At 50.2% G+C, this 18,627-nt stretch overlaps 1 protein-coding gene across 4 annotated transcripts in view; it reads right to left on the bottom strand.

The window, feature by feature from the left end:
- Positions 1-18,627, bottom strand: part of ACVR1B (activin A receptor type 1B) — a 34,295-nt gene continuing 15,668 nt past the window's right edge. The window contains exons 2-10 of one of the 4 annotated variants that reach the window (XM_082350546.1): positions 17,096-17,335; positions 16,017-16,265; positions 13,084-13,314; positions 11,707-11,829; positions 10,341-10,508; positions 9,189-9,345; positions 7,734-7,858; positions 4,589-4,719; positions 1-3,104 (exon numbers count right to left, since the gene is read on the bottom strand). In XM_082350546.1, coding sequence (XP_082206672.1) covers positions 2,979-3,104; positions 4,589-4,719; positions 7,734-7,858; positions 9,189-9,345; positions 10,341-10,508; positions 11,707-11,829; positions 13,084-13,314; positions 16,017-16,265; positions 17,096-17,335 — 1,550 coding nt within the window. In that variant the 3' untranslated portion in view covers positions 1-2,978. Of the gene's footprint in view, positions 3,105-4,588; positions 4,720-7,733; positions 7,859-9,188; positions 9,346-10,340; positions 10,509-11,706; positions 11,830-13,083; positions 13,315-16,016; positions 16,266-17,054; positions 17,336-18,627 lie in introns of those variants that run through there. The other 3 variants (XM_082350543.1, XM_082350544.1, XM_082350545.1) reach the window with 3 other exon arrangements.

Here is an 18,627-nt window from a genome sequence, read left to right as displayed (position 1 = left end):
CTCTGTGAATAAAACTTTAATAATGTACAGCAGAAATTGGACAGGCTCATTCTTATATTAAAACAAAAGATTTCCTATATTACAACTTATTTACATTTGCATACTGAAGAGGTAAAGTGTCTAAGTGGCTATTTTACAGTCCATTCTAATAAAATGTACAAAAACAAACAGAAGTACCGAGAATGCCGTTCGGGGGCCTTGACGGCGACCTAAGAACGGGCTTGGACTTGGTCTGTGAATCCAGAATCCAGAGGCGCAGGTAGCCCTGTGGATCAGGGTTAGCCTCAGGGGGCCAAAACCACGGCTTTAGTTTCTTCCCAACTCTCTCACTCCTAACTCTTGGGTTAAGAGTGGTGGTGGTGGGGTTGGGAGCTTCCCCCCAAAACTGCTCAGTCTTCCCCGGAGGTGGAGAAGGAGTGTGTGGTGAGGACAGCAGGGCCACTGGGGGAGTGGGCTAGTGGCTTGGGAGTCCCTGGGTCAAGGAGTGTTGGCAGATCCCAGAGGCTGGCTGCGGCGGGGGGGAGAGGAGTCTGAGTTCCATCATCTCCTCTAAACCGCCAAGTTCCGCCGCAGGGCGGACAGATGGGGCGTCGGCAGGGGTGGGGAAAGGTCCCCCTAATGACACAATTGGTATTCGAGGGAAATTAGTCAGTAGCCAGTAAATTGGCTCAGAGGGTTAGGGGAAGATCTCCTTTAATGCAAGGAAAGAAGCGATATAGCAGGAAAATAAATAGGAAGGCCAGGGCACTGGGGAGACCAGTGGAAGTGGCGGGAGGGCTCTCCGCTCCTCCACAAGCTTTGGCAGAGAATTGCTGGGCTGGAGGCAGGGATGCTCTGAGGCTGCACACAGTCTGTGCCTCCCCTGGGGGCAGGAAGGGGGCTCCGGATGAACGCAGCGACTGGGGGGGTCTCACTGCCCACCACCGGCCTCTTTGGTGGGGGACAGGTGGGCATCCTCACTCCTTAGTGGTCTTATATAAGAGCAATCACTCCGGGCTCAAAAGGCTCAGAAGCAAACACAAAAACTTCTGGTCTCAAAACAGTCACCCACTAACTTGAATGGGTCCCACGGTCGGTGCTCCAAGAGTAGGACCCAAGCCTGTCTTGTTCACAGCTGTATTTCCCAGCGCCCGGCGTACTGCCTGGCATCCAGCAGGCACTCAGCGATGTCTGTAGCGTGAATGCCTGCAGGAGAAGCTGCAACCTGCTGCACGACGCACAGAAGGCTAGGGCCCCAGTGCAAAACCCACTTGTGGAACTGGGAGGGGAGGCAGGACGCAAGCGAGACCAACCCCCAGGGCAGAGGAACTCTTGCTGCTGAGTGGGGGGAGCAGGCTCAGGTACAAGGACAGACATTTCCAGTGTGATTGAGCAGTGTGCGTTTGATTGAAGCATTTTTTTTGTGGTTGTTTTTATAGGGATTTCCTTAAAAACAAATAGATTGAGAGGTAATCACCACATAGAGATGGTTCTCCTTTTATAAAAACTTAACAATATTTAAAAAAAAGTTAAAATCCAGACCCTCCCAATTAAATTAAAAAAAAAAAAAAAAAAGAAAGAAAGAAAAGAAAACCAAACCACTCCAGTTAAGTTATGGCTTCAAAGTTAATATATACCTAAGATATGCTGACGGAATCACCACCCACAACCGTGCTTCCAGACGTCGTTAAATACTACACTCAGGTTAAACAACAGGTTCAGCTCTGGCTGTTCCCTTTAGTAAAGCCCCTGAAGTGGATGCAAGTCTCACATCTTCCCTCCACCATGATCAGATAATCCAGTAAAAGACCCATGCAGATGCCTCCCTCCCGCCCCAGACTCCCTCCCCACTCCTTGCCCCCCCCGCCCTTCCCCACCCTAAATCCACTACCACCAAAGATATACACTGCTGTTTCCAGAATCTGGGATATGAAAGACAGATGTGACATTCCGATCTGAGTCCCAAGATCTGGGCTTCAAATTCCTCGGCCCTTCCTTGACGCTGCCGAGGACGATGCCCTTAGGCTGGCTCATTTCCCACGGTGGCCGCTGACCACAACACCCCAGACTTCCACCAAGATTCTCCCCCTGCCCATCCCACCCCGCCTCCCTCACATTTGGACCCAAAAGCCTTGCCTGCCACAGACAACCGGGCCAGCTTTGGTTCCACAGTCTGAAATGGAGAAGGAGGGCCAGGCGACACAGGGGAGGGAGACCCACCGTGGAGTGGGGCTTCTGGAAGGGAGGGGAGGGAGACCTCCGGGAGGGGCCCCAGGGAAACCAGACGCTGCTCACTACTGAACAGAGGCCCCAGCACGCAGAGCCGGCATGACGCCCACACCCCTGACCTGCACATGCACAGAAAGCTCAGGCAGGTAAGTGCGCACCTACAGACACACACACACGCGCACGCACACACACACGTGTAAGGGCGTGGCACAGACCAGGCACAACAGGGGACGCACCTCGGCACATGCATACACGGCTGGACAGACGGGCACTGGCAGTCCCTCCAGGTGTCCCGACGGGGCGGAGGGGAGCACGAGGCCCGGCGCTGCCGAGAGGGGCCATCCTTCTGGTTCCCCGGGCTGCCTCGCTGTGCTGGGGTTGGTCCCAGAGGAAAGCCCTCGGTGCCGCTCAGCAGGGGCCACGCTCGCTCCTCCCGGGCCCTCCCAGGCCGCCCGTCACCACGCCAGGCTTCTCGCCAGGTGCACCGGGCTTTGCAGAACTTCCCACTACAGCCGGTCCAGGCTGTGGCACTGAGTTCTCCACACCGTTTGCTCTCAGAGGCTCCGTGCCACTAGGAGGTAAATATAAAAGGTGTCTGTGTCTCAAACCCAATGTGGGAGTGAGCGAGTCTCCCGGGCTCTGTCCCTCTTGCGGGCCAGGCTCCTGGCCACAGAGGGCTGGGCAGAAACGAGAGGTAGGCCTCCATCGGACGCTCAACACGGCAGCTCGGCTGCAGGTCCCGCTGCCCGGCAGCGTGTCGGGAGGGGCAGCTAGATCTTCACGTCCTCCTGCACGCTGAGCTGGGAGAGGGTCTTCTTGATGCGCAGCGCGGTCAGGCGGGCTGCGCCGTTGGCGTACCAGCACTCCCGCATCATCTTCCCCATCACCCGCAGCGCCTGCACAGAGACCCGGCGTCACTCGAGCCTGCCCCTGCCCCACTGAAGCCTTCCTGGTCCCCAGGCGGCCGTCTCCCCCACCCGTCCTCCTCCTCCGGACCCCAGGGAAATGCCCGCGAGCTCCGCCCACCCCCCCGCCCCCGCCCCCGCTCTCCCTTCCTTAAGGGACAGCCTGGGGAGGGGGACCTTCTCGGCAAGCATGGTTGGTCAGCCACTCCCCGGCGTCTGGGTGATCCTGAGAGAAATACCTGCAACAGCCTGTGATCTGAAAATCATTTCTGGAAAGTTTGAGTATCCATGTTTATGACTGTTTACTGACTTTTTTTAAAAGTAGCGCACGAGCCAGGCACAGCAGGGACATCCCCCAGCATGAGCGCGCACGCGGCTGTGACCCCACGTTCACGCGCAGAGACAGGGTGGCGGAGGAGGAGGCGGCAGCAGCCCCTGAGAGGCAGTCTCGTCAGAGGCAGAAGCTCACGGCCAGGGCCCGGATGACACAGGCCAGGGGCAGCCAAGGGGCGGACCTGGAAGGTCACCTGTGGAGGGCTACGGAGTCCCCAGACTGCTGCCTCAGGCATTTTCCAGATTCCTTTTAGCAGTGGGACCCCGTTTTCCCCAGCGGAGTCCCAACACATAAACAGCCCCGACTGAAGAGGGACTGGGGTGCGGGCAGCTGAAGACCGGCTCTTTCTGCTTCCCTCACCCTCTGAAGTGAATAAACCCTGAGGGTTCCAAGGAACAGTTTGGAAAAGGCTGCTCTGTCAGGCAAAGAGGAGGCGTCACCAAAATGTGAGCTCAGTCATTCTGTTCTTCAATGCAGGCCTGCCCTCCAGTGGCTACACTCCTTAAAGCAGAGCCACGAGTGGAAAGGAGGCCCAAGAGCACTAGCTAAGCAAACCCTGTGCCGCCAAAGACTCTAAGACCCCACAACTCCATGTTTATTAGGAATCTAGATCATAAATTTGTCCTCATTTCTATTATTTCCATCGAATGTCATCCCCTCCCCGCTTCATCCGCCATCACTCCCCAATCCAAATTCTCTACACCCTCCTCGCTTCTGAGTTTTTAGAAAGGCCACTTCCCTCGCAGACATGTCTTCTCACTGAGTCCCACCCCCTCATTCTTCTACACCCTTCGTGGACGCCTCTTCTTAACTCTTCCACAGAAGCTCAGCTCACCCCTGTGGCTCCAGAGCCATTTTTCTAGTTGGACAGGTCTAACAGCTCCCACTCAGTCTTTGTTTTCTCTCTTATCTGTGTCCTGGGACCAAGCCTTTTTCTTCTTCTAGGCTGTCAATTCCAAAGGGGACCCTACAGTGCCCAGGACAAGGGCTCAGTATATAATACAACAGCACATTAATAGTCTGTAATAACCGACACGCTCAGCGGGTAGCCCTGGGGTTGGCCCCATTTTCGGGAAACGCTTTTCTAAGGGAGAGAGATCGGGCAGATAGAAAGGCCACGGGAGAGAGGGGAGCTTCCCACCTCATAACTCTGCCACCAGTTGGGGATGTTGGGGCGGAGCTTCTGGTCGCATACGACCTTCCGCATCTCCTCAATGGAAGGGTCAGAGGGCACTAGGTCATAATATGGCAGCTGATATTCCTCATGGACTCCTGGGAGAAAAGAAAACGTCCACCGGAGTTATCAAAAGAAGGAAGAGATTACTCAAAAGCCAATGACAACACCCATGTTGTGATCTGTAAATACCACTTCCCACTAAAAGGAACTAGGGCTCCTTGGAGAGCCTGGCCAATGCTAGGTATGGGACAAGAGACACACAGGATTAGCCAGGAATATCTTTTTCGTAACAAAAAGCAAGGAAACTATCAAGGACTACTGAGGCCATGTCAAAAGGTACCGACCTGAAAAGCTCCCAACTAGCCAAAGATGAGAACATTTAAGCAATAGTAAGACCTATGACTTCAATGGAAACAAATATTTTAAATCACCAATTCGTGATGACACTAAAAACAAACAAATAAACCAAAACCTCAGTCGCCTTTGTAGGATGATAGGGAATAAACTCATTATTTTGAAAAATGGCAAATAAATGGAAAGAATCAAGTATTTTTCCTGCCTTTCCTCTTCAAATTAAACATCTTGGTAACCAAATAGATAATAGGGGAAGTTTCTCTATAAAGAAAAAATCTAGCTAATACATGAAGTTTGACAGGATTGGAATACTGGCATTTTTCAACCTCTAATCAATTTGGATTTGGACAATGATCAACAATAGCTGTTAACATCACAAGAAGAGAGATAACCACCGTTATGTGTGTCTTTTAACAGAAGGATTTTGGGGGAAACAAATGATTCTAGTCTTTAGATGGAACTCTCATAGGAAGTTCACAGAAACAGTAGAACGTGTGAACTCCGTAAGAGGCTACCTGGAAAATCTAGACAGGAAAACCCTACAGGACAAAGGACCTGGATTCTCCAGCTTTGAAGATTGCAGGAGAGGGGACTTACCTGGTGTTCCAGTGGTAAAGAATCTACCTTACAATGCAGGGGATGAGGGTTCGATTCCTGGTCGGGGAACTAAGATCGCACATGTCGTGGGGCAACTAAGCCCATGCGCCACAACTACTGAGCTCTCGTGCCTCAACTAGAGAGCCCACGTGCCGCAAACTACAGAGCCCACGCGCCCTGGCGCCTGCGTGCCACAACTAGAGAGAGAAAAAACCCGCACGCCACAACTAGAGAGAGAAAACCTGCACGCCGCAACCAGACAGAAGCCTGCGCGCCGCAACAAAAAGATCCCGTGTGCCTCAACGAAGATCCCGCATGCTGCAACTAAGACCTGACGCAGCCAAAATTAAATAAAAATAAATAAATAAATAATAACTAAATCTTTAGAAGAAAAAAGTTGAGGGGTAACCTGTAGATTATGAGACTTGAGAGTTGTATCAATCAACTGCAGTGGATGGACATTATTTAAACCCTGATTTAACAAGCTGTTTTTTTAAAAAAATTCGCAGACAATTGGGGAAATCTCAACACTGGCTAATGTTACATGATATTAAGAATTACTGTCCATTTTTTAAAGTGTGGTAATAGTACTATATTTTTGAAGTCCTTATCTTCTAGAGCTACAAACCGAAATATTTTCCGTAATAAAAAGTTAATTTAAAAAAATCCAATGTAACTTTCTTATGCCTTTTTCCAGAAAAAATTCTGCTGTTCTGAGCTGATGGGACAGATTTTTATTTTTATTTATTTATTTATTTATTGAGATTAGCATTTATTTTATTATTTCTAAAAAATATTTATTCATTTATTTGGTTGCGCTGGGTCTTAGTTGCGGCCGGTGGGCTCCTTAGTTGCAGCTCGCTGGCTCCTTAGTTGTGGCACGTGGGCTCCTTAGTTGTGGCACGTGGGTTCCTTAGTTGTGGCATGCGAACTCTTAGTTGTGGCATGCACGTGGGATCTAGTTCCCTGACCAGGGATCGAACCTGGGCCCCCCTGCATTGGGAGCACGGAGTCTTACCAACTGCACCACCAGGGAAGTCCTGGGACAGATTTTTAAATAGAGTCTGACTTGGTTAATTATCTAAGGAGCAATTAGCTTGAACTCTGGCCTCAGTCTGCCAGAGTCTGAATCCTAGTTTATTAGTGGTGTGACCTTGGACAAATCACCTAATCTGTGACTCATCTTCTTCATCTGCAAAACGGTGACAATAACAGTACCCACACAGACCTGTGTGACCAGATTTATCTTCATCTGTTTTATCTGTATATCATGATCAAAATTTAAGATGTACAATACCTGGGTGCCTCCTCCATAATTTGGATCTTACCAAATGTATCATAGATGGAAAAAGGCAGTAAAATACAGAAAAGGGCTCTGCTGGAACACTCATCAGTTCTTTTTAATTAATTTAATTTAATTCACTTCCACTGACCTGGAATCTCTTACATCAAAGATAAATGGCTGAGGGCAGGCTTCTAGTGGTTCTTGAACTTGATCATGTGGCAGAATACTTGGAAGTCACCATAAAATTCTGATATACTAAGCTGATGATAAAAAATGTTTTCTGCTAAATCTGATACTACCTTTCATTGAGTTCTGACGTGGTTGAACACTTGCAAATGCCAAAGACTTAAGACAAAATTGCATAAGAAAAAACTCATTGTGAGAAAATTCTATGCATTAGTAAGCTTTCTCCCACAAATTGAGAAATCACCACTATTATTTTATCAATGAAACCCCACGTTCCCCAGGAACGTGGCTTGAGAGCCAGTGTGTTAGAATACCCTGCCTCCTGTGTAAAAGAGACCCCTGCATTAGTCCTGTGCTATTCCTGCTCAGGGCTTTCCCAAGCTCGACAGACCAATAAAGACAATGTGATACCAAAAAAACCCCAAAAAAGCCCAAATGAGTCCCCGGAACGGTCACCACAACATAAAACACTATTCAACAAGCTGGTCCAAAGAGTAAACACACTCTTAGCCCTGCTGCTCCCCGGTCCCCTCCCTCCTCTTGGATGAGAACCCTAAGTGTGACGGGTTCTGGCGCTAGGCATCGACAGGCTGTTAGGAGAAAGAAGGCAGGAAAACACTAGCCCCTCAGGTGGTCCGGCACTCTGGACTGCGAGGTAGGAGCCAGAGAAGGCAGGAAGAAAGGTACCTCCAGAGTTGCATCTTCGAGCAATCTCCCAGTACACGAGCCCAAGGGCATAGATATCAGCACACTTAAAGGAGTCGAAGTGCTTCATGTTGATGGTTTCATCAAGTACTTCGGGGGCCATGTATCTGCAACAGCAAAGGAAATGTGATCACGCATAGAAAACGATGACTTCTTTCTGGACTCAAAGTACTGATTCAAGGGCCCCCTGAATGTGGGACAGCATCACCCCAAGACAGCCCCTTGGGGAGGAGGAAGTGATGGATTCTTATTATTGCGAACTCCCATGCTTTGGATTCGAATCTAAACACCTTAGCAAGGTTTGGTAATACTAGCCTACTCTTATTTCTACCTCTATTTTTTAACTGCCAAGATTTATTTTAAGCATGTTTTGATTTCTTGGCAGAGGTATGTGTACTGTAGGCCACAGAGCAGGAACAGTACATAATATCTGGTTGCTACTGGGGGCTTGGACTTTATTCAATGCAGCCAATAATGGGTTGAGCTTAAATTTCAGTCTGAACTTCTTCTGTTATCTTACCCGTGCACATAAATGAGAATTAATTCTAGGTAGTCATCAGAGTCCCACTCAGTTAGTTCATGAGTACTGCTTGAGCCACTCCCCACTCCCCACAGAAGGCAAATCAGCTCACCTCAGGCCTCACACTTTGGGGCCTGGGTGGCTGCAATCATTCAGGTCAAAAGGAAGGGGAAAAAAAGCAGCAGCACAATTAGTGAAATTCACTGAGACTCAGCAGAGAAACAGCCCTCCTCTTCCATCCTATGAAAAGTTGCACTTCCAGCTCGTGAAGTCGATCTGGAGTCACAGTCAATCTGTTCCTTATTTCCTTTTTTTTTTCGGCCATGCCATGTGGCCTGTGGGATCTTAGTTCCCCGACCAGGGATTGAACCCAGGCCCTCGGCAGTGAGTGCTCGGAGTCTTAACCATTAGACCAGGGTATGCCATGTTCCTTATTTCTTACTTCACTTCTCTACGACGCGGGAAGGAGGCCCATAATCCTTACGGGGGTCCCTCATCTCCACCCTGGACGACCTCTGCTCTAGCTTGGCAAACCTGCTCTCTACACCCTAAGCAAAACACGCTCCCTGCCTCCTCTGGGGTCCTGCACAGGCCACCCCTTCAGACTGCAACATTTTCCCTCTCCCCCAGCCAAGCCTGGTGCCTGTCTCCCTTCTAAATCTTGCTCCAGGCTCTCCTTCTCCATGGCCTCCCCTGCCCAATGCACCAGCACTTATGGGTACAGGGTCCTCTGGAGCTGTGCCGCTGGCACCTGTATCTGCGCGATGCAACCTGTGTGGCTTTCCAGTGTGGGGAGCAGGTGTTCAATTCAACTGCCAGCTGTCAGAATAAGGACCACACCGCCTTCTGCCGGGCAGATGGGCAAGGGCTACTCAGTACAAGTGTCGGGCAAGCGCGAAGGCCCAGGGCCTTCCTACCGTTTGGTTCCCACCCTCTGGTTGGGGGCAATGTCAATGGTGTCCGTGACTGCATCGTGACGGACAGCCAGGCCCAGGTCTGCGATGGCACACATGCCATTTTTCTTCACCAAGATGTTCTTTGACTTTAAGTCTCGATGAGCAATTCCAGGCTTCCCTAGCAGAGAAAAAAAAAAACCAGGGATCTTTGAAGAAAGACAGTACAAGTGTTAAAAGCATAGTCTCTGCAGCCAGACATATGGGTTCGAGTCCTCGTTTTGCTCCCCACTAACCCAGTAACCCTGGAAATGCAACTTAACCTGTCTATGCATTGGTCTTCTCATCCATAAAATGAGACTAAACACCAGTACTTACGTCATGGGAATGTTGTAAGGATTAAATGTATTGTATTAACTTAGGTAAGTCAAGAGCTTAGAAGGGCATGCGTATGAGTTAATATTACTATATTTACACTACTCCTGCCCACCTTCGCTGAACTAATAAGCTCCCGTATAGAATTGCTGAGGAGTTCAGAGAGAAGCTGCTGCGCTAGCTAGGTTCTCAGAACCAAACGGGGGAGGTAAGGACTGCTACTTTCCCTGGAGAGCCTAGCAACAGGGTCAAACTTTCGTGTCTGGTTTTCTGTCACGGCCAGCAAGAGCTGCTGCCTGGTCGACCAGCCACCAGGGAGCAATGTGCCACCTGCCAAGCCCCAGGAGCTCCCAAAGAGCTGATGTCAGTCAACAAGCAGGGGTGCCCGAGGTCGTCTTCCTCCAGGAGGGCCCTCCTAGATTAGTAGGGCCCAGTGTCTGACCCATCAAGCTGACCCAACGATGAGCGTGTGAACTCACTGAACTGATGCTCGGCACAGTAGGTCATGCGATTTTCTCAGTCCCTTCCTTTACCAGCGAACCGTGGGCGTCTGAGATGACCACTCAGTTAACGCCAGCTCCCCAACCAACAACCATGCCAGTCCATCGGGGACAAACAACCAACATTTCCGTCAGGAGTTCCCCCGAGGAGCTCTGAAGGCAGAGGCACCTCTTGTTCTCGCTGGAGTGAGGCCCAAGCTCCTCTCGCTTAGACCAGACCCCGGTGCCTGAGGCCCAGATCCAGCATCCTCAGTGAGAAGGAGTTCTGGGAGCTCGGTGGGGATGGGACAGGTCCACTCACCTTGGGTGCCCACAATCTCCATGTGCAGGTGCGCCAGACCGCTCGCAGCAGACAAGGCCAGCTTAATCATCCCCTCGATGGTCACCGTGTACCGGTTTAGATAGTCAAACAGGGAGCCGTGCTCATGATAGTCCGAGACAAGCCACAGCTGTGTCCAGGTGCCGTTATCTGCAGAGAACCACAGAGGAGTTCCAGAAAAGGCACAACTACCAGCAAAAAGGTCAAGGTAGGAAAGGAAGAGTATGTGTGCGACACAAACCCCAGTTAGACCCCTGTACTCCCCGCTCCCCGCCCCTACGCCTCCTGAGGCCCCTCTGTGCCCGTCTCATCCACCACCGTCCACGGCTTTAGGCTCCAGGAAGGACAGGACAGGCTTTCTTTCTTAGACCTGCTCCCTTACTTCCCGTAGGTAGGATTCTGAGCCGCGCTCCCTGATTACACCCAAATTTGAAATGCGAGGCACCCCGAAGAGGAAGCACATGCTTAGGCAAAGTGACAGGATCATCTGTTTCTTTTGCAACACTGCTTCTGATCCTGACAAGACCCGCTCGTCAACACCATGACTGGCTGCACCCACCCCTGCCAAGGAGGCTTCGCAGGCCCTCCTCTGTGCTCCGAGACCCTTCGAGCACAGCCCAACCTGAGCACCAGGCTCATTTGTAGCGGGTCCTTGAAGTCCATTACTCTTACCAGGCTATGAGCTCTCTGTGAGAGGAGGAAAGAGCTCCTTTGTGCATTATTGTGTTCCAGGCCAAAAATGCTTTTCAACGCATGAAGAGCACACTTACAAGTATTCCAGAGAGGAATCTTATCATCTTATCCTCAGAAGAGCAATGGGAGGTGGCGAGCACACACTTTCGTACTAGCGGAGAGGGGGATGCAGCGTAAAGCGGGAAGGAGGAGTGGGAAGAAGGGAGGGAGAAAAAGAAAAACCAAAAGCTGGTAATCTAATTAGCTTGCGCTGTTGTCAGTAAGAAGACTGGAAATTGGATTGAGATCTCCCAAATTCCAAGCTGGCCCTAGCTCCAGGACACTATACTATCCACGTCATGTTCAAAAGACAAGAACAAAGGAGTCCGATCTTCCTCCTCCCCTGGCCCTCGTGTGGGTTTCAACAGCCAGATCCTACTCACACAAGCTGCCAGAATCAATACAGGGAGTGGCTCCTGGAAAAGCACCAGCCTCTGTTTCCCTGATTATGAACGAGGGGTCCACCGAACACACCCCTTTACACTCAACTAGCCCTGACATCTTGAGGACCCTGCCCATAAGTTAGAAGGGAAGGCATCTTCTGACCCTTTAAAATATATGTCAGATTTAAATGAATAATCAAAAGGTAATGCTGTTTTAAAAAGGCACAGCTTACTCAGAGGGAGTAAGGAATTCTCTCTTCCCCTTCCTCCCTTGCGTGAGAGGTCAAGTCTCTTCAGCCTGGGGGCAGCTGAGGCCACTACAAACCGCCATGGCAATGTGAGGAATGAGCAGCCTGCTGTTGTTTTAGGAAGGAAAAACAAACACTTAGCATCTTCCATAGCCTTTGCCAGCACCAACTTCTAAAAACTGCTGGACCATGGAGCAAACTGTGTCCTGACCGTCGGAGACACTCTTCTAAAATGTAAATGCCTTCACCCACGGTCTTTCTGACTTCAAGTGCGCTACCTGCCCAGGTGTCGGCTGTCCCCTCCTCCTGGGCGCTGTAAGGTCAGGGACTGTGTCTTGTTCTTATGTGTGATGATTCCAGGACCAGACAGTAGCCAGTGAATGTTACTGAATAAATGAATGAAATTTCGATTACTACCCACTCTCTATAATAAAATACAATCTTCTCAAAAAGGCCCTTCCTAATCTGGCCTCTGCCACCTCTCCACCCATGTCTTTGGCTGGAACGTCCCCAGCTACCTGCAGGTTCCCAAAGACACTTCCCCTTGGCACATGCGTCTGGAGTGTTCTTTTCATTCGTTTTTCTTTCTGACCAACTCCCTGCCACCTTCGTCTCAATCAAGCTCGGCTATGATATCCGTGGTCCCCATCTCACCCCCAATTTGTGCTCACCAGAACAGCTGTTGTTTGATTACTTCCTATAATCAATCATTAGTTTGTCTCTTTGCTAGTCAGTGAGGTCCTTAAGAATGAGCACATGCCTGGGCACACGAGAGAGACTCAAAAACTTCAGCAAAATCAGCAGAGAGAGGGAGGAGGAAATAAGGAACCTCAGGTACAAGCGGACCAAAAGCTGAGCTTGAAGGCCACGGGGGAGCACCTGGGGGGAGGCAGGCCGTGTCTCTGCTGCGCCCGCTCCACTGCAATAGTGTGTATGATGCTGGTCTGTCACACAGTGTGGATCACATGCTTTTCCAGGGCCATCCTTTCCTGGCAGGGGTTGAAGCCACCCTTCTTCGTTCCAACCGGAATGAAGGTAAATTTACTGGAGCCCCTGCAGGCACTACCCTCGGGGTGGGTTTGGGAGTATCACAGAAGGGAAAGTGAGCAGGTAGGATGAGGGGTTATTTATCTGCTTAATAACTGCTTATTTACTTGCTTAATAACCTGGATTTCTGCACAAGCTTTTCATAGAAGAGAAGTTTGAAAACCATCGCCTTACTCAGATCCTCTTGCTATGGGTAATAACTATAAAGGCAAATAAAACTGTGCTGTCGCACAACCGTTCAGTTTCCGCAGTCACTCCTCCATCTGGGACTACCGTTGGCTTTGGGACACCCTGTATCCAAACCCAGCCCTTTACCTTTATTGTCAGCAGCAATAAACCCAAGGATGTTTTCATGGCGCAGCATGACTGTCTGGTATATCTCTGCTTCCCGGAACCAAGACCGCTCTTCACGAGAAGAGAATATTTTCACAGCCACATCACCACCCCTCCAGCGGCCGCGCCACACTTCTCCGAACCGGCCCTTGCCAATAATCTCCTGTAAAACGATGGTTCGGGCCACTGTGCGTTGGACAAAAAGGGGTAACCCTACGGACCAAAGAATGGAAAGAAAGCAGACATTTGTGTACTCGCTGAACTTTGCAATGCCCACTCTCACTGCCACACTGGAAAAGCCCTTATCACAGTGCCTCCGCTCTACACTGGTCCACTGACCACGGAGAGCTCGGCTGCCCCTGCATCACGCCCAGGTAATCCTCCGGAGGTCTAAGCTGTGCAGCACTGAGAGTGAGTGAGTGAGGACAGGGAAATGTAGACGATTAGCTCTTCCTCATCTAAGCGATTTCTCCTCCCAGTTAGTATGGACGACAGATCTGAATATAAATGTCTGACCGGATTTACTAACTCTTCAGCCAGCCTCCCGGGGGCCAATCCACCTACAGCTGCTTTATGTGGAAGAGGAAAGCGGGGGTTTGAGGGCTGGGAGCCGCCTCTGGCTGCTCCGCTCATTGGCCACTGGAGGGCAGTGCTGCGTGGCCCATGAAAGCCGACGTGTGGTCAGGGCCCACCAGGCTCCCACCTCTCTCCAGAGAGATCAAAGTTCTGCTCACTGGGAGCTCCAGATGCAGGACGGGGGACTACCCAGGCTCATTCTAAGATTACCTTTACTGTCTCTATAGGACTCGTTTATCGCCTCATTTGACCCATGCAGTAAGTGTCTCCCTGTCTCTCCAATCACCCCCACCATCGTGACCCTTAACTCTCCCCCTCTCCCTGACCAAACAAACAAACGTGTCATCAACCCCTAAGTTGTTTACTGTATGTTTAATACTATGCAGGAGGCACTTGCATAAATGATCTCATTTCCTCACAGCCACCTATACGGTAGGTGTTGTTTTTATGCCCATTTTACAAATGAGAAAACTAAGCATCAAAAGGGAAGGTTAAGTAACTCATTCGAATTCCTACAAGCTGTAAATGGCAAAGCATCTAGACTGACTCCAAGGTGTGTGCTTTCAACTCCCGCAGTACAGAGCCACCAAATGCTTCTCAGTTTAGCCCCCTCCTCTCCAGGTCCCCCCTCGCCGGCCCTCGTCCCGGCCCTCCTTCGGAAGACTTCCAGTGGGCCTCTGTGCCTCCCAGCTCACCCGCCTTGCCCTGCCCTCCCTAACAGGGGGCATAAAGCACAGCAGCCCAAGGCTTTCCCATCCTGGCCTGGGGACAGCATGCTGGCCTCTTGATCATTCCCTGAACACCCAGTGAGCGTTCATGCCTTTCTGTCCTTCTTTTGCTCAAGGGTTTTCCCTTGGCCTGGAATGTTCCCTGCCCTCTTACCACTCTCAAAACGTCCGACTCATGACCCCTTTAGACACGACCTCCTCTGTGAGACCCTTCTCCACAATCTCTTCTCTCCAGTCCTGGCTCGGCCTCTTTCTCATTTTGTTCACCCTGTATCACCCAGAGGGTATTCAACACATACTTGTTAGTGTGAACTGCAAGTCACACAAGCAGCAAGGACTTATTACTTTAAGTCCACAGAATTAAAACCCCAGCACCTTGGAAGCTTTGCATATTCTGAATTAAGAATGGACTAACCCATCCAGAGAGGAACAGTTATTAATCATTTTACTCCAGATGACTGGGTAACTGCCCTGGACCTGCCCTAACATCAGCTAATCCTGATCTTAAAAAAGACTCCAAAAAACCCGAGCAACCCTCCTCCAGCAGCAAGTCAAGTCACAGAGTCAGTCAGTTCTAACCACTGCCCTACCCTCTTTCAGCAAAGAACAAGCCATATATTTTCCCTCTTCCTAAAAATATGCAGCTTTTAAATATATCCATCATCTTGGCACTCTCTACTGCAGAGCTTAATAAAGGCAAAACCACAGAAACTCAGGAGATGTCAGAGCTCAAAGTATTCCTGTGCTCAAGAAGGGCTGTCTGGCCATGACTGATGGTATAATTTCCCTACAGAAGAGTCTTGTCACATGGCGAGAAAACATACATAAACACGCACAAAACTCTCACAAATACAATCCTGCCTGTCTTAGTTAGAATGGCAACAGTGACCTTTGTGGATGATTTTTTTCTATAGGAACAGAATACCACCGTCACTAAAATAACTGTTTATCTTCATAAAAAGACTCTTTTGCAGTCATAGCCACATCTACTAGCTAGCTGAGCTCTACCCTGAGACTGAGACAACCCAACTCCCTTTATCCTAAATTCTAGTCTCAAGTCAAGGTCCACCTAAGAAAGGCTTGGTCACTAACAGGCAGCTCTGGAAGTGATGCTGACGCCATGCTGGAGGCCCCAGCTGCCTTTAGTTCAACCGCCACCAAAAACCCTTGGGCAACTGGCACAAGTCAATGATTCACCCAACCCTGGCTCTCGGCTTTACTCGGTGTCCGTAAACTCCCCTTGCGGTTGCTCGCAGATCAATGATTAGCTGCCACCGCCTCACAGGAACCCGGCACACTCCTGTTTCTCAAAAGGGGCCCTGAAACTGAGTACTCCACTGCTCAGGTGGAACCAGGTGAACTTTAATAGCCGTACGGTTACGAGACTTGGAGAGGCAGGGATTCTGGAATGGAGAGTTTTGCACCTGACCTTTGGAATTCCAGAGATTGAAAGATTTTCTGTGAACCCCATTATCTTATCTTATTACGTGTCAGACTCCAAAAGAAGGGGAATTATGAAAGCAAATGGCCAGCCTTCTTCCTGAACACTCCATCCTGCTGGGAGGCAGTGATGAAGGCCAACAGCAGACACGAGGCCTGAAGAAGCGGTACCTGAGCCAGACCCCGACGTGGAGAGGTCGTAGACGAGATCCTGGAGCGTCTTGTCCTTGGAGAGACACATCTCACACGAGGGGTCCTCCATGTCCAGCCTCTGGCGGTTGTGATAGACGCGCTGATGATAGTTAATGACAAGGAAAACAATGATGATGATGAGAAACAGGAGGAACACTGGGCCGGCAATAATGCCCACCAGCTCCACAGGGCCCCACATGGACGGGTGCTCAGGCTCCTTGAGGTGACCTGGGTCAGGTGAGAGAGGAGAGGGAAAGAACAGAGTAAAAATGAGGGAACGCCACGGCCTCATTTTTCCCCGGCTCCTCCCTCCAGGTGGAAACGCCCTTTTCCTCTCCCTGTGATCAAGGTGCCCTTGATCTCTCTGGTCTTACTGGGCTTTGCATCTGCCTGGATGCTCTCAAATGCAAACCTCTCTAGTTAAGGTACCCTTTGCAACAGCCAAACCCACACCCCGCTCTGTAATTTCACAGCATTTCATGGTGCTCTTCCCACGTCCACGCCCCAGGCATGTGCCATGTTCTGCTCCTCCACTTGTGACGGTCCCTTGAAGCTCGGCCCGGTCTCTCTCTTCCTCCTCTGATCTCCCCAGTCATACCTCCTAAATGGCGGACCTGCGAAGGGTGGTGTCTAATACTCCTCAGCCTTGATGGCCGTCCTTTCCAGCTCTAGGTCCTCTTCCCATTTTGCCATCACCATCACGCCAGAAGCTCCCTTCAGATGGCTTAGGGGCTGCCTCCTTCGGGATCAGCTCCAGGCCCTCCCGTGGGGATCCCTGCCTGGCTCTTCCGCACCTCACCAGCTGCCAATGGCTGCTCAGCCACGACCCAAATCGCAGCTTCCACCTCTGCGGCTCACTCGACAATCTGTTTCCCCCATCCTCGAATCTACAGACCGGACTTGGGAGGAATGCCATCCCATGTCACCTCCGGGAGCATCAAAGAGGCACCTTTACCTATCCTCCAACAAAGGGATGGGGGCAGAGTAGAGAAGGATGAAATGACAGGGGTGCCCTACCTCCACGATGAGCCAATAGTCCAACAAGGGTGTCCACTCACCGCTGGGCACCCTCAGGTCGATCTTGTTGCAGAAGTCGGTGTAGCAGCAGTGCGTGTTGCGCAGATCCTCGGAGCTCAGGCAGTAGAAGGGCTTCCCAGCGGGGACCAGCTCCACTTTGGGGATGCAGGTGCGCACATGGTGCTCCATCCCGTCCAGGTTGAAAATGGAAACCATGCAGGCCCCATCTGTCTCACACGTGTAGTTGGCCTGTAAGCAGCTGGTGCACGCACAGAGCAGAGCTGCGGGAGATTCGGGAGTGGACACTGACATCAATGGTGAGATCGTATCCTAGGTCCTTTTCCAGACTTAGAATACAATCCCCTAGCATACTTGATGTTCCAAAATAAGGCGCTTTTATAGAGATGGGGCCAGAAAGATGACATCGTCAGTGGGGGCCCAACCTTTTCACCTGTTTATTCTGCTCACAACAAGGCTTTCTGGGTCCCACCATTGTCCTCTAAGTGCTCTAGTTTATGCCTACAAGAAACAGAGAAACTGCCTTTTTAACTTTGCTTTAGACTTAAACTTATTTAAAAAAATTGTTTTGTGGCTAGGAAAGAGGTCTTCCTTTAAATTTAGAAGCCTGAGGGTGGGAGGAAGGCACCTTCCCTTCGGAGACTAGAGGACCCCTCTCCCCACATACTCCATCTGACACCACCCAGATTCCCTGGAGCCATCATCAACCCCATCTCCTTTCTCTGCACCAGGAACGCCCACAGTTTCCTGAATGCAGTGTGCGTGCTCTCGCACATGCTTTTGCTGCAATGCTTTTTTTCCTAGCTAATTCTTACAAGTTCTTTAAAATTCAGCTTAAACGTCACTTCCTTTGAAAAGCTTCCCGACTAGTCCAACAACCTCCTCCTTCCTTTAGTCCTCAGCAGGTGCCCCTCTCAAGAGGGGGCAAAAAGAACACCCTCCAAAGAAGATAATATTAGTGCCTACCTCATACAGTCATTGTGAGGATTAAATGAGCTAATGCATAGAAAGTGCTCAATAAATCTAACCCATTCTGAAAGGCCCCTGGATATCACTTTATTTTTTTATTTATTATTTTTTAAAAAATTTATTTATCTTATTTATTTATTTTTGGCTGCATTGGGTCTTCATTGCTGTGTGCGGGCTTTCTCTAGTTGCAGCAAGCGGGGGCTACTCTTCGTTGCGGTGTGCAGGCTTACCATTGCGGTGGCTTCTCTTGTTGAGGAGCACGGGCTCTAGAGCGCAGGCTCAGTAGTTGTGGCACACAGGCTCAGTAGTTGTGGCTCACGGGCTCTAGAGCACAGGCTCAGTAGTTGTGGTGCACGGGTTTAGTTGCCCTGCAGTATGTGGGATCTTCCCACACCAGGGCTTGAACCCGTGTCCCCTGCATTGGCAGGCGGATTCTTAACCACTGCACCACCAGGGAAGCCCTAGATAGCACTTTAAAAAGTACTATATATATATATATGTATATATATATACATACGTAATTTTTCTTTTTTTTTTCTTTCAAGTAGGTAGTGCACACAATCATCTCTGGAACTAATGAGTTTGG

This window comes from Balaenoptera borealis (assembly GCF_965194805.1).
Source record: "Balaenoptera borealis genome assembly, chromosome: 13".
NCBI lineage: Eukaryota > Metazoa > Chordata > Mammalia > Artiodactyla > Balaenopteridae > Balaenoptera > Balaenoptera borealis.
This window is presented reverse-complemented; position numbering and strand designations above follow the sequence as displayed.